This window comes from Choloepus didactylus, chromosome 1, assembly GCF_015220235.1.
Source record: "Choloepus didactylus isolate mChoDid1 chromosome 1, mChoDid1.pri, whole genome shotgun sequence".
In the NCBI taxonomy this organism is placed as follows: Eukaryota; Metazoa; Chordata; class Mammalia; order Pilosa; family Megalonychidae; genus Choloepus; species Choloepus didactylus.
Window position 1 is genome coordinate 185,848,136 of NC_051307.1, and position 25,421 is coordinate 185,873,556.

Consider the following 25,421-nt stretch of genomic DNA (forward strand, 5'->3'; position numbering starts at 1 on the left):
AATAACTTTCACAGAACTACAATTAGAGCACTAAGAACCTCTGGTTCCCAAACACACTCTCGAACACAAAGCACAAAATGTAATTACAAAATTAAAAAATTTGAGGCAACTTGTAAAAGAATGATCACTGAGGAGAAGCAAATTAGGGTTCTGAAGAACAAGGAGAAGAACCTCTGCAAAATGCAGAGCAAAACCATGAAAAAGAAGAAATCTAAGTTCAAAGATAAGACTTTGACTTGGAGAATAGAAATTGTCTGCTAATATTTCATTTATATAGACCAATATTGCTGGTTTAACAAGAACTACTATAGCAAGATAAATGCATTTCTACAAATTTCACAAAAACCACTCCTGGGAAATTATGTTAGCCAGACTTTCACCAATGATAGAGAATTGTTCTGATAGGAGTGTATCTTATTTCAGCTGAATAAAGGGAAGTCACAAGAAAAGGCTTTTCAAAGGAACTTAGTTCTATTTTCCATGAATGTAGGCTTCGTAATTGCTCTGAGGGGATAACTGAAATGACTAGACATATGACGGTCTGGATAGATGACTGCCATAAAAATAATTTCTGCAAAAGAAAGCACATAAATTATTTTTTAAAAACTGAATTGGTTATAGCATACAAATGAGATAGACCTAAGGTGCTGAATTAATCAAGACAAAGTCTAATTAACTATATTTCCTCTTCTAACACATAGAGGCATTGAGGTCACGTGAAAAGGATACAGACCATAGAGTCTCAGCAAACCTGTGCCTCCTACTGCCTGTGTGACTGAGGTAAATTATTCATTATTGCTGAAGCTCAGTTTTCTTATCAGTAAGATGGAAAAATAGCACCCATCTCCTGGGTCATGGTAAGGGCTTGAGATACAGGAAACTCAATTATATTAATTTTCCCTATGCTCTTCTGACAAATATTGGTGTAATTACAATTATGATAATATTTTTGTTACAGTGCTATAAAATACTGTATTTTAAATATTAAAATATTAAATTAATATTAAATTTTAATACTAAAATATAAAAAATATTATAAGTCCCCTGTAAATTTTACAAAGGTCATGATTAGATGTGGACATTAGCCTTTTTTTGGACTTGATAAATGTATTACTAATGGGTGGTATCTGTCTATAACGATGATAAAAACATCTGGCTAACGGACATATTTAATAAGTCTCAGAATTTTAAAGCAGTTTACCTTTGCAGAAATTTTGACATAAAGGATCAAATAATTATCAGTTCTGCCAAAAGTTTTAGATTTTAAAACCAAAGTGAGAGGACAAATTTTGCATAGTGGGAAAAAAGAAAGGAAAATCAAAACAGCACTGGAGGGCAATACATTTTTAAAAAAGGATAATGTTAGTAATATTCACAATAAAATAATGTCAAACAAGGTCTTTTTCCTACTTTCAAAATTCAAAATGAAAATAGAAAATAAATGAAAACTAAATAGCCATATGAAGATTGGAGCAATTATGATTGTGGTTTAACTGAGGGCTTATCCATGGTCAGAGAACGTTTACTCAAAATAAAATGGCTGCCTTACATTTTAAAAGTCAATCAAGCATTATGCAGTGATGAAATAACATTCTTTAAAAAATACCCTATCCTCCACTGAATTATATATTTGAATGTGGTTAAAAGGGGGAAATTTTAGGCTGTTTCTATGTTACCAGAATAACTTTTAAAAAATCATAGGACTGTACAACACAAACAGTGAACCCTAATGCAAACTATGGACCATAGTTAATATTATAATTTAATACTAATATTGTTTCATCAAAAGTAACAAAGGTACCACACTAATGCAAAGTGCTAATAATAGGGAAAATTGTATGTGTGTGGGGAGGTATATGAGAACTCTGTACTTCTGTGCCGGTTTGAATGTATTATGTCCCCCAGAAAAAGCCATATCCTTTGATGCAATCTTGTGGGGCAGACATAATAGTGGGGATTAAGTTGGAACGTTTGGATTAGGTTGTTTGCATGGAGATGCACCCCACCCAACTGTAGATGATAACTGATGGGATATTTCCATGGAGGCGTGGCCCCACCCATTCAGGGTGGGCCTTGATCAGTGGAGCCATATAAACGTGCTGACTCAAAGGAACTCAGTGCAGCTGTGAGTGATGTTTTGAAGAGGAGCAAGCTTGCTAGAGAGGAATGTCCTGGGAGAAAGCCATTTTGAAACCAGAACTTTGGAGCAGATGCCAGCCACATGCCTTCCCAGCTAACAGAGGTTTTCTGGACGCCATAGGCCATCCTCCAGTGAAGGTACCTGATTACTGATGTGTTACCTTGGACACTTTATGGCCTTAAGACTGTAACTGTGTAGCCAAATAAACCCCCTTTTTATAAAAGCCAATCCATCTCTGGTGTTTTGCATTCTGCAGCATTAGCAAACTAGAACAACTTCCTACATGATTTTACTGTAAACCTACAACCGCTACAATTAAAAAAAGAAAATACTCTTTCCAGTTTATAGTTTCCAAAGATGTCTTTCTTTAACAAATGAAAAACAAATGATCCTTAGTGGGTGATTTCATAATTAAAAGTGAGAGAAGAGGGTAAAATAACAGGTAAAGAGGTAGAGTGTTACGGGATGAGCATTGTGAAACTAAAGATAAAAACACTGTATCAAAATTGCATTGCTAACCTTAAAGGCTGGACAAGAGTTAATAAAAACTTTGGATAATTAGCTAAAATTAAAGAACAGAAAAGAACCTAATAAGGAAGAAAAGTCAAGCATATTCTAAAATCCTTGCTTGAATTAAAAAGCTTATGCTGTACTAATGATTATTTGCATAATGTTTATTTTCTACCATTTTTTCTTCTAGACCAAGATTCAGCAAACCATGGTCCGAAAGTCAAATCCAGCCCACTGCCTGTTTTTTTGGTAATTAAATTTTACTGCAAGACTGACATGCTCTGTCATTTAAGCACTGTCTATGGTTACTTCTGTGCTACAAAGGCGGTTGAGCAGTTGCAACAGAGATTTAGACTCACAAAGTCTAGAATATTTATTACCTGGAACTTTAGAGAAAAAATTTCTCCAACCCTGTTTTAGATGTTGATAGACATATTGAAAAACTTTAAGATTTGCCAAGAAGCAAATTCTCTATATACTGTGTGAGCATTTCAGTTAAAAATGTTTTTTTATATATATATATACATGCTTAAGAATTACCTAGTATATATGGAAGGCCTGATTTTTCGATTATTATAACTGAGTCAACTGGGAAGCAGTAGTATACAGGTTTTGAGCCGAGATAGACAGCTGTTTTGAATTCCAAGGTCTGCCAGTTAGCAGCTGGGCAAGGGGCTAAATCTGAGTTTTGGTTTTCTGATCTTGGAAAGAGGGATGCTACCACCTACTTCTTTTGTTACATTAAGAATTAAATGATGAATGTTGTCCATACAGAAGAAAACAATGTGCTCTCCAATTGCAGAGCACAGTGGTCTATAAAGGTCAATTAGATAAAGTTGGTTAATAATGGTGTTAAAATCTTTCTCATCTGTATTGATTTCTTGTTAGGTCATTTTATTAATCACTGAGCAAGGAGTGCTTACAATTTCCAAATGTGACTGAGGATGTGTCTATTTCTCTTTTGGGTTTTGTTAATTCTTGCTTGTATCTTGAAGCTATGATATTGAATGCACACAAATTAGACTAAGTCCTCTTGTTGAAATAACCTCTTTTAGCATTACGAAATGTCATAAGGATTAAATACATTGCACATAAAATGCCCAGCTCACAGTAAGCTTAACAGTTTCTTGCCATTTTAACTGGATAAATGAAACCTCAGTACTATGATATTAATCTATCAAATATTTTGAACATACTCATTATGTCACTAGGATATCATATGAAATATCCACTTCGGAAATTTTCCTTCCAGTCTGCACTGATTTCCTCTGATCATTAATGGATTTCAAAAGTTCTAAGGTAAATCACTGTCCTTTAACTATGGCTCTAACCAGCAAGATCATGCAAAGAGGCTGCACATATATTAAGAAAAAAAATTTACATTCAGTGCTAACAGAATATAAACAAACACTTGTTAAATCAATTTAAAAATAATAGGTATCTCATTTCTCTTATTTCTTACTTTTTGTTCCAAAGAAGAATACAAAACCAGTTTAATAACTTTCTAAGTATAGCATTAAGCCTTGCTGCTTAAAGGCATGGAGTTCAAGATGTTAAATTCAAATAGACATTTGAGGACTTTCTGACAGGAAAAATAAAAAAGTAATCTAAAGTCAATTCTTTCCAAATAATGATACATTAAGTAGAAAAAATGAAATAAAAACAAACAAAATGAAACAAAACCATTATCAAGAACATTACTCTAAAGCATCTTTTTAATTCATTTAGGGAGAGGAGATCTTGAAAACTCCATGCAACAAGTCCAATATGTGACCATTTCTATAGCCAACTACTCTAGATGGTAGCATCTTCTAGTCACTTTGAAATCCCCTAAACCAAGGATTGAACACTTGGAAGCCTACGAGGACCAGGGATGTCATGTAAATGACTTAAGCAAGCCTAGTGTGAACTGGAAGTACAACCTAGGGGATATATGCCATATCTAAAAGCTTTCCTTTCAAATTCAATTTTTCAAAAATGCTGCTGTTCCCTTACCCCTCCTGAAGCAGTTAGGTGGGGGCAAAGCAAGGTGGGTTTGGGATGGGGGTGGAGTGGGGAGAATAATGTATCCCAGAGTAGAATGAAAGAATGTCTCTGCAGAAGGGCACTCTGGCACAGTGTCAAAGTCTGAATGGGGTGAGAAGGACATTCATGCACAGGGTTTCAGAATCTAAGCAAGGTAAAAAGGATGCCCACATGGAGTCAACTAAAATGAGAAGAGCATCCATGGCATGGAGTATCAGAACACAAGAAGGATAAGGGTGTTGAGTGGAGCAGCAGAGCCCCAGCAGGAGTGCATTTCTGCAAGTGAGACGGTGGTGATGAAGATGGGAAATCAGTTGCATATAAGAAGATTGATTAAATAAATATATTAAAGATAAAGGAAGCCAAGTTTCTCACTGTTAGAAAGGGTGGTTATCAATATGGAAAGGGAGGAAACCTTAGATTAATTCCAAGGTGCTAGAATGAAATTGGTGTTATTGGTATAAACGCATGGCTTCCGAAAGATACAGAAATTAATAGAGATGGAAATCAATAGAGATGTATATACACACACACATTCTCTGGCTCTGGTCACTGTAAAGTCTGGGGAGTAGTGATATCCTACTACTAGTGAATACAGCTAATGCTGAGATTGAGCCTTTAAATACCATTTTCCACTAAAAGGAACCAAGGAACCTTGGAGAAATGGTTGATTTCAGAACTGAAGCAGGGACTGTACAAGATGAATCTGAACAATTTTGTTATGCCAGTAACAAGGATGGTAACATATAAAAAGGACAAAAAAGCCAGCTTGACTGGGATCCTGCTGGCCAAATCAAAGAAAATTTGAACATCAAAATAAATAATAAAGCAACAAATTATAATCCATTGAATACAATAAGAAACTAATAGTACACACAGTTATAAATATGCAAACGAATTTTAAGTTTAATGAGGAATAGGGTTTTTACAGTTTTAAAGTACCTCTCAAACACTTATTAATTAGAAAGAGAAAAGAGGATAAGTTCACAGTGGAGAAGCCTGGTAAGCACCACCATATTCAAGTGATCAACATTAACATTATCAGTAATGGGACAAGTGAAAAGAACACACCATTACTTCTGTGATATTGATGCCAACAATGAACAACCTGAATCTAATCATGAGGAAACACCAGACAAACCAAAGTGAGGGAAATACTACAAAATAACTGGCCTTGAACTTTCAAAAGTGCCAAGGTCATTATAGCCAAGATGTGTATGTTGTGGTGACGTAGAAGAATGTCTTTGTAGGAAATATGTCCTAAAGTATCTGGGGTGATGGAACATCAGATTGGCAAATCACCCTGAAATGATTCAGGAAAAAAAGGTTCTTTGTACTATAGTCCCAATAAGCTTCAGATTATTCTAAAATTAAAAGAACACACACACACACACACACACACATATATTGTGCTGTTCAAGCAAGAAATGTCAGTGGACCAAATTTAACCTTGCCAGTTGTGCATATATAATTTGTGTGTGTGTGTGTGTGTTTTATTTTGAAATAAATTCAAAGTTATATGAACAGTTGCAAAAAACAATACTAGCCCCATACACAGAATTCCATCATACCCTGACTCCCCTTCCCCGATAGCTCAATCCACCCACTTTAACATGCTGTCACATTGCTATTTCTTTCCCTCCCTATCTATCATCCATCATCTATTGCTCTGTCTTCTGAACATATGAGAGTTAGCTGCACACATCCTTGAGCATACACTATAATTCACGTATACACTTCCCATGAACAAGAACATTCTTTTATGCAATCCCATTAAGCACAGCTAAGAAGTATAAGAGATTCAACAATGATACAAAGCTTATATTCTATATTTCCTTTTCCTTATGTCTCAACTGTGTCCCTTTGAGCCACCTGTCCTCTATCCTCCAGTCCCATCCAAGTTCATCCTTAGCATTCAATTGTCATCTAGTTAGACTTTTTTTTTTTCAGTTGTGGAAACATACATACAGCCTAAATCTTCCCATTCCACCCCCTCCCTAGCCTTTCATTAGTGGGATTAATCACGATTAGAATGTTGTAATGCTCTTTCCCACCATCCATTACTAGAAATTTCCCTTCACCTCAAACAGCAACCCTACACTCATTTCTTAACTCCCCATTGCCCCTTCCCCCATTTCTCTTAACCCAAAGTCTACTTTTCATCTCTATGGTTATATTCTCTAATAATTTCTTTGTGTTTACTGTGGGGCTTAAAATTAACCTCTTAAATCCGTATCAATCTTGTTTTTCTTTGATACCACCTTCACTTCAACAGGACACATAAACTATGTTCCTATACTCCTTCATTCCCCCACTTTTATATAGTTGTCTAAAATTACATACTTTACATTGAGTATAAAACCACTGATTTGTCCTTAGAGTTTGTGTATTTTATATCATGTAGGAAGTAAATAGTGGAGTTACAATTCAAAAATTATTGACTTCTATTTGTATTCCATTGTGGTTGGAGAATGTGCTTTGAGTATATTCAATTTTTTTTTTTTTTTTTTTTTTTTTTTTTAATTTCTTGAGGCTTGTTTTATGTCCCAGCTTATGGTCCCTTCTGGAGAAAGATCTGTGATCACTAGAGAAAAGTGAGTGTCCTGGTGATTTGGGATGTAAGGTACTATATACATCTGTTAAAATTCTCTATATCTCTTTCTCCTTTCCCTGTCTCTCTGCCAGCAGGGCTCCCCTCAGAATCTGAAGTAGGGCAGGTCTTTCAACAGCAAAGTCTCTCAGCATTTGTTTGTCTGTGAAAAATTTAAGCTCTCCCTCAAATTTGAAGGAGAGTTTTGCTGGATAAAGTATTCTTGGTTGGAAATTTTTCTCTCTCAGAATTTTAAATATGTCATGCCACTGCCTTCTCGCCTCCATGGTGGCTACTGAGTAGTCACTACTTAGTCTTATGTTGTTTCCTTTGTATGTGGTGAATTGCTTTTCTCTTGCTGCTTTCAGAACTTGCTCCTTCTCTTCAGTATTTGACAGTCTGATCAGAATATGTCTTGGAGTGGGTTTATTTGGATTCATTCTATTTGGAGTTTGCTGGGCATTTATGCTTTGTGTATTTTTATTGTGTAGAAGGTTGGGGAAGTTTTCTCCAACAATTTCTTTGAATACTCTTTCTAGACCTTTACCCTTCTCTTCCCCTTCTGGGACACCAATGAGTCTTAAGTTTGGATGTTTTATTTTATCTATCGTATCTCTGAGATCCATTTCAATTTTTTTTATTTTTTTCTCCATTCTTTCTTTTGTTCTTTCATTTTCTGTTCTGTGGGCTTCTAGGACACTGAGATGTTGTTCAGCTTCCTCTAGTCTTGTATTGTGAATATTCAGAGTCTTTTTAATTTGGCCAACAGTTTCTTTTATTTCCATAAGATCTTCTATTTTTTTATTTACTCTTGCAATGTCTTCTTTATGCTCTTTGACAGTCTTCTTTATGTCACTTATATCCTAGGCCATGGTCTTCTTGATGTCCTTTAAATCCTTTGCCATGTTTTTGTTCCTCGATTGTAGTTCTTTGATTAATTTTGCAAGGTACAGTGTATCTTCCGATATTTGGATTTGTGTGTTTGGAGTTGGATTCTCCATATCATCTGGTTTTATCATATGCATTAAGATTTTCTGTTGTTTTCGGCCTCTTGGCATTTGTTTTGCTTAATAGGGTTCTTTCAAGTTGTAAAGAAAAAGGGATATCGATCTAATTTTTCAGGAACACAGTTTGGTGACATACACTTTCTCTAACTAACCAGCAGATGGCGTCTGTGAGTCACCTATATCCCTCAAGTCAGTTCTCAACCTTGTTCCCACGATGTGTGGAGAAATGTTTCTTGTGGGTTCAGCTGGAGAACTCAGTTTGGGTGTGTTGCTGGAGCTGTCCGCCCTGTATGTTGGGCGTGTGTATGGGTGGCCAGGGAGGAAGGGCAGTTCTAACGTTCAAATCCCCCAGGATCCCAGAGATTCAAGGCTAAACTTTCATTTCAGTTCAGCCCCAGACCCTCACTCTCACTGATCCACAAACCAGTGGACTTGGCATAGCATCCCTGGCTTCTCCGAGCGGATTCCCACTCCCAGCCACGCTCCTCCAGGAGCTCAGCCGAGGGAATGCCGTGCTACATCACCAGTGCGCGCCGTCCCACAAGGGAAGCCCTGGGCCACCAGGCCGTGCGGTGGCGCGCTCTCAGCCTAAGGCAAAAATGGCCAAATGGGGCGTCTCAGCCCCCTTCTCCTCTCACAGTTCCTCCTTCCCAGCTCCAGGAGAACTGGCGGGGCTCTAGGCTTGGGCATGGCTCCAGGGAGGAGTTTATCCAGCCCTCTGGGGCGCCAGCTGCGAGCTGTGGGGTTTCTTTCTGCTTCCGGCTCTCCCCTCTGTTCCCCCGAACCCAAGGGTATCTGCTGAGGGCTATCTTCCTGGCCAGATGCTGAGAGGCCAGCCCAGCCCCCTCTTGCTGTGTTTTACTGTGTGGTTCCCACAATCGCTGTTGGAGCCGCTACTTTTTTTTTTTTTTTTTTTTAAAAGAGCCAGCTGGTCTCCAAACGCTGAACCCTGGCTTCCCCAGCCCGCCGCACAGCTGTGGTTCTTCCAGCCAGCTTACTCACTCGTTTCAGAATGCCGACTCCTGGTTTCACCAAGTATACGGCCCCTCTGGAGCTAGGAGCCCTCATCCAGCTGGCGCATCACTGTAATCGGTATTCTAGGTCACTTTCTGGTTTTTAGCTAGTGTTTTTCACGGAGGCGTTTTTCTTGCCCTGTCTCAGCTAGCCGCCATCTTAGTTTCTCGCATACATAATTTTTAAATAAGCAAAGTTGCTAGAGCAAAGTCTCAATTTATCGCGCTTTTGCCACTATGTAGGATTCAAAGTTTGGTCCAAGTTTGTTTACTTCTGTTACTCGATCATGACTAAACTTAACACAGTCAACTATTTGTGACAGATTAAAACATACCAAAATACATAAGCGGGGCTATGTATAACTAGAGAAGCATGGCAACATATAATTACAGATCCTTATGCAATGTATACTAAGTTGTCATAATTTTGCTTTGTGATATTTGTGATATATAAAGTCTCCTACAATGGAAAGTTGGTGAAAACATGATTCTTCAACCTCATTAGTAATCAAAGAAATACAAATGAAGATTCTTTACATTCACCAAAATTATAAAAATTGAAAAAACTTCTAATATCTAATTCCATCATTTCACTAATCAAGGAAATGCACATTAAAAGATGACCCTATTTTGTATCTACTGCAAAAATAAAAATTTAAAACACTTTAAACGCCCTGGGTTGGTGAGGAAATCAGTACTACTTAAACTAGCCAAGTGTTTTGAGAAAGTAAATATCCCTTAATAGAGCAATTCTACTTCCAGAAATTTCTTAGAGTGAATTTCTTGTATATGCACAGAAGTTTATGCGCAAATACATTTAACGACAACAACAATGTGGGAATAAAGTAAAACAAGAAACTACCTAAATATAGAGTGATGGGGCAGTGTTGAAGAGGAAACTTTCAAATTTATCTTCTTATAGTTAAGATTCTCTTACAAAAAAAGAATTTGTGGATTATTCGTATAATTTGTAGAAGAAAAAATGTAACTCATTATTTAAAATAACTAGAATATTTTAACTGTTTTGTACTTTATAATCAGTTTTCATACAACTGATCTGATCCTTACTACACAGTATGATCAGAAGGGCATCATCACCATTCTCTTTTAGAGGCAACAACTGAGATTTGAGGTCAAGCAACTTACCAAGTATTGCATCTTAGTAAGTGTTAGAAATTAGACTTCAACCCATTTCTTCTGATTCTAAATCCCATTACCTGACCACTTTCCAACACTCAGACCTTGAATTTATCTTATTAAAGGGACTGTTTATGACTTACTCTTACAGCGCTATTGTAAAGAATGGGTATTCCTTCAAAAGTTTTATCATTCTGATATAAAAATTAACGACTGAATGAATTGTGTTTAGAGGCAAATTGAATTCATAACGACAATTGGTTTCAGTTGTTTCTGAGAAGACACTAAGGATTTTTTTGAACTTGAGGATAAGAGGATAATCCCAGGATGACTACCATATTTTTCATCCCAGGAAGAAAAACTACCAAATCACTAGAAATTATTTTTTAGAAGATGGGAGAAAACATTCTAATCCCAAAGATCCTTACTTTTTAAGGAATTACACTAAAAAAGCACATACATTTCTTTTGCTTCAGTGATTACCAGTCTTTCAAAATACAAGTAATAGCAGTGTGACCCAGAACATACATACCATCAGGAAACTGGTCTGCATCATCGTCAAACATGGCTTCTTTGAGGGCAGACTTATTGAAGGGACTGATGCTATCTGAATAGTTATATGGATTATAGTCTCGAGAGCGTGGAGAGGAGTGAACAGGCATCGAATGGAGCAATGAAGCTTTATTATCAAGAGCTATTTGGCTTGGGTCAGTAGCATCACCACCTGCTCTTGGGTCAGACATCCCAGGACCGACACACATCTGTTGATGGGAAAGGAAGGCACAGCAAATTAATTCATCTTCAAATATCTCTTAGAAATTCTAAAAGGATGTTTAAAAAGACAATGCTTAAAAAAGGACATTTTTAAAAAGGCAATAAAAATGGGCCAAAAAAATTTAAATAATGGCAATCAATATGAAGAGTTAAAACTTACATTCAGAATGTCAAAGCTTATAGTAAAGATGTAAAAAACCACAGCTGTGAAGGCAAATAAGAACCATAAAAGCAACTTATCAGGTAATGCATCTTAGAAGGTATAGAGCAACATGGATCTAAGATCAGCCAGATTCTATTAATAACATAGTAAATTGCAAAATGACAGTGTATCAATGAAGTATAAGAAACTCAAATAAACTTCTGCAAGGATGCCTGATGAGTTTGGGTCCATTAAAATACCAATCAACATACCAATACTAATATACCATAAGGCAGTACAAGGTGCTTCAGGATGCCATCCCCCAAAGAATCTTTGAACAACCAGCAAAAACTGGCAGAGCCATCTTCCTCAAAACTTTGGAAAACAGTTAAAGGGCTGCAGTAGCTGGGCAAGTACCAAATCAAGGAAAAGCAGCCTGAAAAACAGTAGTGAAGCTTGTGGTACCCTTGCCAGGTCTTTTCTCACCTCTTCCCTAGTGTGGTGTGGAGCTAGCCTGCACACCCCTTGTGGGTCCTTGGCCCTGTTCCAAAGGGAGTAGAGATAACCCTATGCACATACTGGGCTGCTTGTATGTCAGTGCCAGTCTATCCAGTGGAAGTTTGAAAGACTGAGTCAGGAAAGTGGTCTCTGTCTCACCCTCCCAGAATTTGCCCTGCAGGCAGGGAAGCAGCTGGCAGATATCTAAAGCAAGGTAAGAAACAATTAAGTCTAAGCTAATCTGCCTAAGGCAAAGGACTACCTGCATTAAGTCATAGGAGAGCACCCAGGAGGGGGTGAAAGTCTATTTCAAAGAGAGTAGAAGGGGCATTAGAACTGTAAACTTCAAACGGGAATTCTTAAGGCACAAGCCAAGGAAAAGAACCTGGCTCCAGGGCTCCACACAGGCTCAGATAAGGCAGACGGGATACTGAACTTCCCATTTGCCTAGGCTGATTTTCTTGAAAGGAGGGCCAAGCTCTGAAGGAGACCACCAGCCAAAACAGAGCCAATTTGCAAAGACTGTGAAAGGTACTTTTTGCTTTGGTTTGTTTGTTTTTTGATTGGCTCCTGACACTCAAGGAAATCTCTGTCATATCACTAACTGTACAAAAACTAAAGGAACAGAGAGTTCAGGGACTAAATTCCCACAGTCAACACTTTAAAATGTGCAGTGTGCCACAAAAAACAAAGACACAGGAAATGATGGCCTACCCAAAGAAACAAGGTAAAGATCCAGAAACCATCAATAAAGAGGACCAGACTTTGGACATATTGGACAAAGACTTTTAAAAATGATCCTCAGTATACTCAAGGAGATGAAAACAGAGAAAGAACTAAAGAATATGAGGAAAACAATGGATGAACAATATGGGAATCTCTTGGAGATAATAGGAACCAAACAGAAATACTTGAGTTGAAGACTCCAGTCTTTAATAAGTGAAATGAAAAATTTCCTAGAGGATTTCAATAGCGGATTGGAACTGGCAGAAGAATCAGTGATCTTGAAGCTAGACAACTAAAATGATTGAGGCTGAGGAATAGAAAGAGACAGAATTAAAAAAAGTGAACAGAGACTAAGAGACCTGTGGGTCACCATCAAGCATATCAATATAAATGCATTATGGGAATCCTACAAGGAAAAAAGAGATAGGGGCAGAAGGAATATTCAAAGAAATAATGGCAGAAAACTTCCCAAATTTAATGTTAGACATGAATATTCACATTCAAGAAACCCAACAACCCCCGAACAGGATAAATTAAAAAAGAGAAGCACACTCAGACACATAGTAGTCAAACCGTCCAATATGAAGGACAAGCACTGAGTTCTGAAAGCTGCAAGAAGTTGTTTGAGCAAAGACTTGAAAGAAGTGAGGCAATTAGCCATGGGACTATCTGGGAAGAGTGTTTCAGGCAGTGGGAGCAGCCAGTAAAAAGGCCCTGAGGTGAGAACATGCATGGTAAATTCAAGGAACAGCAAGGAGGCCAGTGGGGCTTGAGCAGGAGATGAGGCTAGGGAGGTAACAGGAGACCATATTGTGCTTTGGCTTTTACTCTGAAACAAACAGTTCCCAGAGAGCTGTAAAAAGAGGAGTGAGAACAGACTACAGGATGCCAAGGGCAGAATCAGGAAGGCCAGTTAGGTACCTATTTTAAAAATCTAGGTGAGATGGTTGGTGATGATGATGGCTTGAATCAGAAGGTAATGGTGAGAAGTAATTGGAATCTGGATATAATCTGAAGGTATACCCAGTAGATTTCCTGACAAACTGAGTGTGGAGGAGAAGAAAATGAGAGAAGTCAAGGACAGCTTTTTGTCCAAGGGTTCTGGCTAAGCAAGTACAATTGACATCAAGTGAGATAGGAAGAACGGTTTTAAGGGAAAAGATAGCTAGATGTATAAACGTGGAATTCAGGAGAGAAGTATGGGCTGGAAGGAGTCATATGATTTATCATACTCACAAAAACTTTTAAGGTAGGCAATAATATCTCTATTTTCCTAATAAAGACTACTGAGGATTAGAAGTGGTAATGTGACATGAACTGGGATTCAAACTGACTTCTGTTAGAATCTACTACGTGAGTTTTCCCGTTCTGTGTCTCTAAAAAAAAAACCAAACAAATCTGAGTCTCAATTAAGTGACTGTTACTAACTTGCTACTGCTCCCACACGCAGCTTCCAGGGGTAGGGAACAAAAATACAAGTAGTGAACTCATTTTTGGCAGCCAGTGTCCCAGGCTTAGTAGAACCTAGCTCTGCCAGAATGGGCATGGGGAGAAAAACAACATCATGAGAGAAACAAGGAAGGTGGAAGAGGAAACCTGATGTATTACAATGTTTAGCAATTTTGCATACACTGAGGAACAACAGACTCCACAGGAAATGGTGGGATGGCTTGTTTTGGGCAAAGTCTAAGCTGTCAGAGAAAAGTCTAAGAAGCATTATTAAAAAACTACTCTTTTTATAATGGCAGAAGCAACAAACTGAACATAATAATATTCACAAATATCACAAAGATAGGTCACAACATTATTAATTAGACCCATGCAAACTCATGATGCAAATCACTATCACTGAACTTAAAAGGGAAAAAAAATCTAAACTCTTTATCTTATAAGATCCACATGATCTAATCCATATTCCACTCTCCCACTCTTTCATAATGCTTTAATTACATTGGCTTTCTTCCTGGTCTTCAACTATATGTAACTTGTTCCCATCTAAGGGTCTGTTTCATTACGGAATGCTCCTCTCTTAGATCTTGTTTGGCTGCCTTTTTCTCTTTATTTAGGTCTCAATGCAAATGTCACTTTCTGAGAGAGGCCTTCCCTGACCATACAATCTAAAACAGATTCACTTTCCTCAAGATACATTCTAACTTGAAACTCCATATTACTAATCTTTATCTGAAACTCTTATCTATTTGCGAACATGTCTGTCGGTCTCTCTCCACAAAATTACAAGGCACTTAAAGGCAGGGACTTTGTCTTGTAACTCCAAGGCCTAGAACAGTGACTGGCATGTGGTAGATGGTCAGTAAATACCCCCTAGAAAATTACATTTGAAAAAGACAAAATGCAAAGGTTTTAAAAAATAAGTTCTCATAATAAAATATGAAACAGTCTGCAATATAAGAATATTAAAATACTCACTGAATCGCCATCATCTTTTTTAGAATCTCTTTTCAATGGTTCATTCATATCTTCTTGACTACGGAAGCTGAAATTCTGAATTGCTTCAGTGACACCTCTAAGAGAGCTATAAATATCTTCAGAGTTCATATTTTCTGTGTCATAATCAAATGCACTGTGAAAATGACAATTAATTTTTATTTATGTGTAATAAAATCACATTTGAAGGGAATTATAGAGGATATTTATTAAGACAGGACTAGAGAATGTACATTCCCCAAAGCATAATTTGCAAAACAAAACCTGGCAGCTCTATGTGGTTAAAGAGCATATCCTCTTCTCCCTTCACCAACAGCAGCCTGCATGGACTCCAGACTGCCTTATCCTAAACAACTGGTTTGTCTTGTCACCTTCAAAAATGTTTTGATTAACCACAGGTCAGCAAAGTATGGCCCATGGGCCAAATCCAAACCCCTTCCTGTTTTTGTACGGACATTCATAATAGTTGGAAAAAAAATTAATAGAAAAATAATATTTCATAGCAAATGAAAATTATATAAAATTCAAATGGCCGTGTCCACAAAAAGAATTTTCTTGGAACAAAGTCAGGTTTGTTTGTTTATGTACTGTTTATGGCTGTTTTTCCACTACAACAGCAGAATTGAGTAACTGATGACAGAGACTGCATGAATTGCAAAGCCTAAAATATTTACTATCTGACGCTTCACAGAAAAAGTCTGTCAATCCTTGTGATTAACTCACAACAATGGTGCAGTTTGAAGAAGAGATAAATGTATTTTATACAAATTTATGAGAAGGCAGAGAATTTTTTAATATTGAACTAAATGTTACTGCCATGAATACTATAATAAAATTCTAAAATTCAAATAGATTCAATTTGGACATCAAAACTGTCACATGTTCAACATGGAAGAAACAGACAAATTGATAAATGTGCAATATATTTTTCTGCCTTAGATGCCAAAGTAGAATCCTACAAACATAATGAATAATCTGAAGCATGCTGTTTTATATGGCTAATAACAAAAATCAAGCTAATAATTATAAATACAAACTACTATGCAAACTTTTTTTAAAAGGCCCAAAAAATGGAAGAAATATTAATCCATTAATGAGTCAAGAACTTCATTTGAAATACAGTCCACACTTGAACTGTGCAAGTGTGAGAAAACTGATATGAATCTTATATTTTGTATTAAGGATCAATATCTCGGTCACCTTTCTGCCAAAGAAGTATACATGTCATTTTATATTTAGCCCTTCCTTATTAGTTCTCTGTTTTTACATTTTTGTCTATAAGCTTAACTTTTCTTCCACTTTTAGAGGAAGAAAATATTGGTCAATATTGGATCAAAATATCCATCATTATAAATTGGCCTCACCATTCACACTGAGTAGAATATAATTGAAAGCCACAATTTACAATTTATCTGTACTTCCCTTTTTTCTTTCTATAGTTCTTCATTATTTACTGGATTTATATAGCACATCTGAGAAACATAAAAGGATGCTAATTAATGCAACATTAGCAGTAATTCATAAAAGTTCTGTCAGTAGCCTTTCTTTTCACTAACACAAAAAATTCCATTTCCAAAATATTTTTTTTCCATTACCATCATCCACAGGATTAACTTTCAAATAAACTTAAAATGTTTTGAATCTGTTAAGTTTCTACTTCTCTAAGCCCTTTCAAGTCCAGTGGAAATTGATTAGAATTTTATTACTGTCTCTGCTCTTTCTAAGAACAGGAATCTGCAAATACAAACCATGAAGGGAAATTACCCTTTTATTACCTAGGAGATAAAGTATTCTGTGATGTGTTTGTAGGAGAAGTCAGAGGACTGGACCAATTGGCTGGTGAACGTGGTGTTGGTCTTGTCAAAGGACTCCCCATGGAACCCTGACAGACAGACAAGCAGATATTAATATATGACAGGTAATTTCAACTAAAAGGCTCTTAAGGAAATCATACAACCATCAAGGTGAACAATATGATAAAGCCATATTTATAAGTCAATATTTTAAATATTCCTGTTCTTATCTCTGGTTTTTGGAGAAGGGGGTGCTTTCTCCTCGTTCAGAAATACAGCTTGAATCTTTTCTTATTTTCCTCACCCCTTACCTGCTCTTGAATATTATCAAAATCTTTTTCCTCAAGGATTCAACAGATCCAAAGCTAACAATTTAAAATTAGCTTCCTGTTTTGAGCCAACGTTCTTCTTCCAGTCATTATTAATGAGCAAATTTCATTCCTCTTTCAGTTTGCTTTAACAAATGATTTTTCACAAAGACACTGAAGGAGTAAATTCTGGTCGTATTGTAATCTGCCTATCTCTTATGGTACAATGAAATAATCCTTTCCCCTTTTAAAAAGATCCCTGACTTTGGTGTCCAAGAAATTGATCTCAGACTATTTTTAACCCTCAGACTTAACCTTAAACCTGACAGCAGTGGATCTGTCTTCTCCTTTATCCATTACCAAAGGCTTCTCTCTAACTCTCTTTTTAAAACTTAAATTCAATACTTTAGGCATGTTATGCAAGTAACTCCTTAACACACGACACTGAAATCTTTCATTGACTCAGACCTTACTTCCCCCAAACAAAATCCTATATATACAACCACACATGGACCGATGAACCTATAACCAAACATTTCTAAGTGTGCCAGTTTGAATGTATTATGTCCCCCAAATGCCATTATCTTTGATGTAATCTTGTGTCAGCAGACCTATCAGTGTTAATTAGATTGTAATTCTTTGAGTGTCTCCAAGGAGATGCGCCCCACCCAACTGTGGATGATGACTCTGATTGGATAATTTCCATGGAGGTGTTGGCCTGCCCATTCAGGGTGTGTCTGAATTAAATTACTGGAGCACTATATAAGATCACACAGAAGGAGCAAGCTGCTACTGCCAAGAGGGACGCTTTGAAGAAAGCGCAGGAGCTGCAGATGAGAGATGGTTTGAAGACAGCTGTTAAAAGCAGACTCATGCTCCAGAGCAGCAAAGAGAGAAGAAATACCCCAAGTGCAACTAAGAGTGACATTTTTGAGGAACTGTAGCCTAGAGAGGAACATCCTGGGAGAAAGCTATTTTGAAACCAGAACTTTGGAGCAGACACCAGATACATGCCTTCCCAGCTAACAGAAGTTTTCCAGACACCACTGGCCATCCTCCAGTGAAGGTACCCTTTGTTGATGGACAGTTTATGGCCTTAAGACTATAACTGTGTAACCAAATAAACCCCCTTTTATAAAAGCCAATCCATTTCTGGTGTTTTGCATGCCGGCAGCATTAGCAAACTAGAACACTAAGCATTACCCTCAGTGGACCTCATTTGTCAGTCTTGGAATAAGTCATCTCTTTCAGTTCTTAAGTTAGGATAGGCTCATCCGAAGAGCATGTCCTAATTCTAAAGGCTTCAAAAATGGGTGCCCTCAACTGTGTTCTGCTCACATTTGGATTTCCTTGTCCAGACCCTGGGCCTCTCACTGTAATACACACCAAATTATAATACAAACATGACAGGCCTAGGGACTCTAATGTTTTCAACATAATATTTATTTCTGTTCAGAAACTGCTGCCCAGTGCAGATGCAAAAATTGTATCCTAGGGGTACTTCATGTAAAAGAAAGAAATTATTGTTAAACTAACCACCACAGTATAGAAGAGCCAAGAAAACAAGTGAGAAATACCTGGGTTCCATTGCCTGTGTTTCGAAGGTGATTATGAAGAAGCTTGGTAGCACCATCCTGAAAAGTTTTTGGTAAAGCTCCTAATAACATTGTAAACTCTGGGGTATTGAGTTCAAATAAGGAAATCAGCACTGATTGTGCTGCCTAGAAAACAAAAGCATATGAGAAGGTGATGAATATATTTTAATTACTCAAAGGAGATCATTTTGTCACCTGAATAATTCCGTTGAATAGCAGAAAGCTAAGCTGAAAAGAAAGATGTTCTTATTTCCTTTCAAATTTCATTATTGGGAAAAAAAATTTAACCTAATATTTATTTTTTGAAGGTAAGAAAGGAATACAAAAATATAACAAGCATGAACTAACAATCAATGGCAAAAGTTAACCAGACATTTGAACATTAAAGCTGCCCCTCCTCCCTGACCACCCGGACACACGCCCCACATTCAGGGCAGACGGCTGCAGCAACACACCCAAACTGAATTCACCAACTGAACCCCACAAGAATCATGTCCCCCCACGGGGACAAGGTTGAGAACTGACTTGAGGGATATAGATGACTCACAGACGCCATCTGCTGGTTAGTTAGAGAAAACGTACGCCACCAACTTGTGTTTTTGAACAATTAGATTGGTATCTTTTTTTACAACTTGAAAGAACCCTATCAAGCAAAGCAAATGCCACGAGGCCAAAAACAACAGAAAATCTTAATGCATATGATAAAACCAGACGATATGGAGAACCCAATTTCAAACTCTGAAATCAAAATATCAGAAGAGACACAGTACTTGGTACAATTATCAAAGAACTACAATTGAGGAACGAAAACATGGCAAAGGATTTAAAGGACATCAAGAAGACCATGGCCCAGGATATAAGCGACATAAAGAAGACCCTAGAAGAGCATAAAGAAGACATTGCAAGAGTAAATAAAAAAATAGAAGATCTTACGGAAATAAAAGAAACTGTTGGCCAAATTAAAAAGACTCTGGATACTCACAATAAAAGATTAGAGGAAGCCGAACAACAACTCAGTGTCCTAGAAGTCCACAGAACAGAAAATGAAAGAACAAAAGAAAGAATGGAGAAAAAAATCGAAAAAATCGAAATGGATCTCAGGGATATGATAGATAAAATAAAACGTCCAAACTTAAGGCTCATTGGTGTCCCAGAAGGGGAAGAGAAGGGTAAAGGTCTAGAAAGAGTATTCAAAGAAATTGTTGGGGAAAACTTCCCCAACATTCTACACAATATAAATACACAAAGCATAAATGCCCAGCGAACTCCAAATAGAATAAATCCAAATAAACCCACTCCGAGACATATTCTGATCAGACTCTCAAATACTGAAGAGAAGGATCAGACTGTCAAATACTGAAGAGAAGGAGCAAGTTCTGAAAGCAGCAAGAGAAAAGCAATTCACCACATACAAAGGAAACAACATAAGACTAAGTAGTGACTACTCAGCAGCCACCATGGAGGCGAGAAGGCAGTGGCATGACATATTTAAAATTCTGAAAGAGAAAAATTTCCAACCAAGAATACTTTATCCAGCAAAACTCTCCTTCAAATTTGAGGGAGAGCTTAACTTTTTCACAGACAAACAAATGCTGAGTTTGCCAATAAAAGACCTGCCCTACTTCAGACACTAACGAGAGCCCTACCAACAGAGAAACAAAGAAAGGAGAAAGAGATGTAAAGAATTTTAACAGACATATATAGAACCTTACATCCCAAATCACCAGGACACTCATTTTTCTCTAGTGATCACGGATCTTTCTCCAGAAGGGACTATAAGCTGGTACATAAAACAAGCCTCAAGAAATTTAAAAAAAAAAAAATTTGAATATACTCAAAGCACATTCTCCAACCACAATGGAATACAAATAGAAGTCAATAATTTTTGAATTGTAACTCCACTATTTACTTCCTACATGATATAAAATACACAAACTCTAATGACAAATCAGTGGTTTCTAACTCAATGTAAAATATGTAATTTTATACGACTATATAAAGGTGGGGGAATGGAGGAGTATAGGAACATAGTTTATGTGTCCTATTGAAATGAAGGTGGTATCAAAGAAAAACAAGATTGTTATGGGTTTAAGAAGTTAATTTTAAGCCCCACAGTAAACAGAAAGAAATTATCAGAGAATATGACCATAGAGTTGAAAAGCAGAGTATGGGTTAAGAGAAATGGGGGAAGGGGCAATGAGGAGTTAAGAAATGAGTGTAGGGTTGCTGTTTGAGGTGAAGGGAAATTTCTAGTAATGGATGGTGGGAAAGAGCATTACAACACTCTAAATGTGATTAATCCCACTAATGAAAGGCTAGGGAGGGGGTGGAATGGGAAGATTTGGGCTGTATATATGTTTCCACAACTGAACAAAAAAAAAAAAAAAAAAAAAAAGGCAGTCTACATAGATGACAATTGAATGCCAAGGATGAACCTGGAGGGGATTGGAGGATGGAGGACAGAAGGCTCAAAGGGACACAGTTGAGACATAAGGAAAAGGAAATATAGAATGTAAGCTTTGTATCATTGTTGAATCTCTTATACTTCTTAGCTGCGCTTAATGGGATTGCATAAAAGAATGTTCTTGCTCATGGGAAGTGTATACGTGAATTACAGTGTTTGTTCAAGGATGTGTGCAGCTAGCTCTCCTATGTTCAGAAGACAGAGCAATAGATGATGGATGATAGGGAGGGAGGGAGGGAGGGAAAGAAATAGCGATGTGACAGCATGTTAAAGTTGGTGGATTGGGCTATTGGGGGCGGGGGGGTCAGGGTATGATGGAGTTCTGTGTATGGGGTTAGTATTGTTTTTGCAACTGTTCCTATAACTTTGAATTTATTTCAAAATCAAAAAAAAAAAAAAAGTTAACTAGACAGGGGATTCATCTAAGATGGTGGCACAGAGAGGAGTGAAAGCTAGTTAGTCCCCCAGGAACAGCTAATAAACGAGGAACAACTAGTAAATAATCCAGAATAACTGTGGGGGGACAAACATGATCATCCACTCATCATACAGCAACCTGAATTGGGAGGAATGCCCAAGATCACAGCATAAAAACTGTAAGTAAAAACTGCAGATCCAAGCCGGGAGATCCCCTCCCCCATAGTCCGAGCTGCAAAGCTTCATAGTGTTAGAGAGCAGCTCTCTCCAAGCAAGTGAATACAGCTCAGCTGAGCTCCAACTGGGGTTTTAATTAACAAATGTGGACTGCTCAATACAAGCTACAAATTCCCACCAAGTAGACAAAGGCTTTGAGTGACGACTGACCTTGGAGAGCCAGAGGGTGGTGGTGGACTGGCCCTGAAGGGGGCTTTCTGTCCCTGTTTCAGATCAGTGGAGAAAGCCTCAGCCATTTTCAGTTCCCAGCGCTCTGACCCAGACAAGGGTAGAGATAGCACAGGCAGAGAGAGACTGTTCAAATGCTAATGACCTCTACCCAGGCAGTCTATCTTCCCTAAGAGGAAAGAGGCAGGGCCCAGCTCTACTACTTGACTTCCATTCAGAACCAGACCGCAGAGCCTGGGGGAAAATGGCCACAGGCCACACACCACCTTACACCAATCTGGACTTATAGGCTGACAGGCACCACCTGCTGGGCAGAAAAGCACAGTGACCTGAGGCCTCACAGGGTGTACCAATTTTCTAAAAGACACCCTCAGGGTACCCAGATACTGAAAAGTTCTTCCTTCTGAGACTGGAGTCCGTTTTGGTCTGGGAAAACCTGATTGGGGTAACCAAGGAACCCATGCCTAGACAACAGAAAAGTACAACCTACACAAGAAAAATGAAGTTATGGCATAAAGGAAAAAACTTACACTTCAACTGAGATACAGGAATTAAACAACTAATACTAAGTCAATTCAAAAAGTTTAGAGAAGATATGGCAAAAGAGATGAACCGTATAATGAAAACACTGGGTGTACAAAAGGTAGAAATTGCAAGTTTGAAAAACCAACTGGCAGTATCTATGGAAATGAAAGGGACAACACAAGAGATGAAAGACACAATGGAAACATACAACAGCAGATCTCAAGAGGCAGAAGAAAACACTCAGGAACTGGAGAACAAGGCACCTGAAAGCCTATACACAAAAGAACAGATAGAGAAAATAATGGAAAAATATAAGCAATGGCTCCAGGAACCTAAGGACAAAATGAAAAGCAGGAATGTATGTGTCATTGGTGTCCCAGAAGGAGAAGAGAAGGGAAAAGGGGCAGAAGCAATAATAGAGGAAGTAATCAATGAAAATTTCCCGTCACTTAAGAGAAACGTAAAATTATGGATCCAATAAGAGCAGCGTACCCCAAACAGAATAGATCTGAATAGGCCTATGCCAAGACACTTAATAATCAGATTATCAAACGATAATTTAAAATTTAAAGAGAGAATCCTGAAAGCAGCAAGAGAAAAGCAATCCACCACATACAAAGGAAGCTTGATAAGACCATGTGAGGATTTCTCAATAGAAACCATGGAGGCAAGAAGGAAGTGGAGTGATATATTTAAGTACTAAAAGAGAAAAACCACCAACCAAGAATCCTATATCTGGCAAAATTGTCCTTCAAATATGAGGGAGAGCTTAAAATATTCTCAGACAAGCAAACAATGACAGAGTTTGTGAACAAGATAGCTGCTTTATAGAAAACATTAAGGAAGCACTGCGGGCAGTAAGGAAAAGACAGGAGTAAGAGGTTTGGAAAACAATTTCGGGAGATAGTAGCACAGAAATGTGGGCACACTGAACAAAGATGACTGTGAGTATGGTTGAAAGAGGAAGGCTGGGACCATGTGGGGCACCAGAACAAAAGATGAAGGATAAAGACTGGGACTGTGTAACTCAGGGAATCCTTGGGTGCTCAACAATTATAATTAAAGGTATAAATATGTTTTTACATGAGGTAGAACAAATGAATGTCAACATAGCAAGGTGTTAAAAATTGGGTTGGACTGGGGGAAAAACAATCAATGCAAACAAGAGACTATAGTTAACGGAAACACTGTATTACACTTCCTTTAATATAACAAAGGCAATATACCAAAGCTAAATGTATACGGGGGGTGGGGGGAACAGGGGAAGGGTACAGGACTCTTGGCATTGGTGATGCTGTCTGACTCTTTATTCTATTTTAGGTTAATGCAATCTTTCCTTTTGTTGCTTTCTAGCTGTCATGTTTTCTCTCTCTCTTTCTCTTTTCTTTTTCTTTTGTCTCTCTGCCTTCTTTGACTCTTCCTCCTTCTTTGTGGAAGAAATGGAGATGTCCTTATATAGATAGTGGCAATGGTGCTGAATACATAAATACGGGACTATACAGGGAACCAACGATTGTTTACTTAGGACGGAATGTATGTTGTGTGAACAAAACCATCTTAAAAGATATGGGTTGAAGAAGAAACCCTGAGGGCACTATATTGAGTGAAATAAGACAGACACATAAAGGCAAATATTGCAGGGTCTCACTGATATAAACTAACTATAATATGTAAACTCATAGACATGAATATAAGTTACCAGGATGTAGAATGAGGCTAAAGAATGGGAAGTAGTTGCCTACTATGAGCAGAATGTTCAACTAGGATGAACTTAAATGTGTGGAAATGGACAGGGGTGATGGTAGCATGTTGTCAGAATAACTAACAGTGATGAAAGGTGTGTGAAGGTGGTGGAAAGGGTAAGCTCAGAGTCATGTATGTCACCAGAAGGAAAGCTGAGGTTAAAAGATGGGAATATATAAACCAGTGAATCTTGTGGTGGACAATGTCTGTGATTAACTATACAAATATTAGAAATCGCTCTCACAAACTAGAACAAATGTATGACACTGTAACTAGAAGTTAATAATAGACAGGCATATACGAAAAAACTCCATATACCTATTGCAAACGATATACTATAGTCATCTCCAATTGGTATATTTTTTCATCAAGAGTAACAAATGTACTATATCAAAACTATGAATCAATAATGGAGGGTGGTGGTGGTGGTGGTGGTTAGGGGTATGGGAGGATTTGAGTTTCCCTTTTTTGTCTTTATTTCTTTTCTGGAGTAATGAAAATGTTCCAAAAATTGTAAAAAAAAAAAAAAAAAAAACTAAATGTGGTGATGGATGCACAGCTGTATGATGGTACCATGGGCAATTCATCGTATACTTTGGATCTTTGGATAGTTGTATGGTATGTGAACAATTTCAATAAAAATATTATATATATGTAATAATAAAAAAAAAAGTTAACCAGACAGCTTCAATATATGCTACTGCTTCAGTTTTCCTAATAAATGGTTACAAGGAAATAGATGGATGGAAATAAAGAAGTATTTCTTTAAGCTATACAAAGCCAATCTAGAGCAACCTAGTACTTTAATTTCCATTTTGTCAGATGTGATTCTTAAATTAGCCAGCCATACCTAGTCTTCTACAATTCACAATTTGAAGCTAAAAGTAGTCTAATGTTTGTAGAAATGGCAACAAAACAAAGTGTACTCAGATCAGTTAAGAACATTTTTATAAAGGACAAACACACGAATACAATTTAGAGCTCAGAAATAAAACTTCACATCTATGGTCAATTTTTGACAATGGTGCCAAGTCCTTTAAATGGGGAAAAGAACAGTCTCCTCAACAAATGGGACTGGGAAAACTGTGTATTCGCATGCAAAAGAATGCAAGTGGACCCCTACCTCATACCATAAATAAAAATACACTCAAGTTGGATCAACGC

The 25,421-nt window shown here is 37.5% G+C and overlaps 1 protein-coding gene across 15 annotated transcripts in view; it reads right to left on the reverse strand.

The window, feature by feature from the left end:
- CLASP2 (cytoplasmic linker associated protein 2) overlaps positions 1 to 25,421 on the reverse strand; it is a 279,413-nt gene that overhangs the window by 36,814 nt on the left and 217,178 nt on the right. For all 15 annotated transcript variants that reach the window (XM_037846856.1, XM_037846829.1, XM_037846847.1 and 12 more), the window contains 4 exons: positions 18,686 to 18,829; positions 16,783 to 16,889; positions 14,990 to 15,143; positions 10,955 to 11,183 (listed from right to left, as the gene is read on the reverse strand). In XM_037846856.1, coding sequence (XP_037702784.1) covers positions 10,955 to 11,183; positions 14,990 to 15,143; positions 16,783 to 16,889; positions 18,686 to 18,829 — 634 coding nt within the window. The remainder of the gene's footprint in view (positions 1 to 10,954; positions 11,184 to 14,989; positions 15,144 to 16,782; positions 16,890 to 18,685; positions 18,830 to 25,421) is intronic.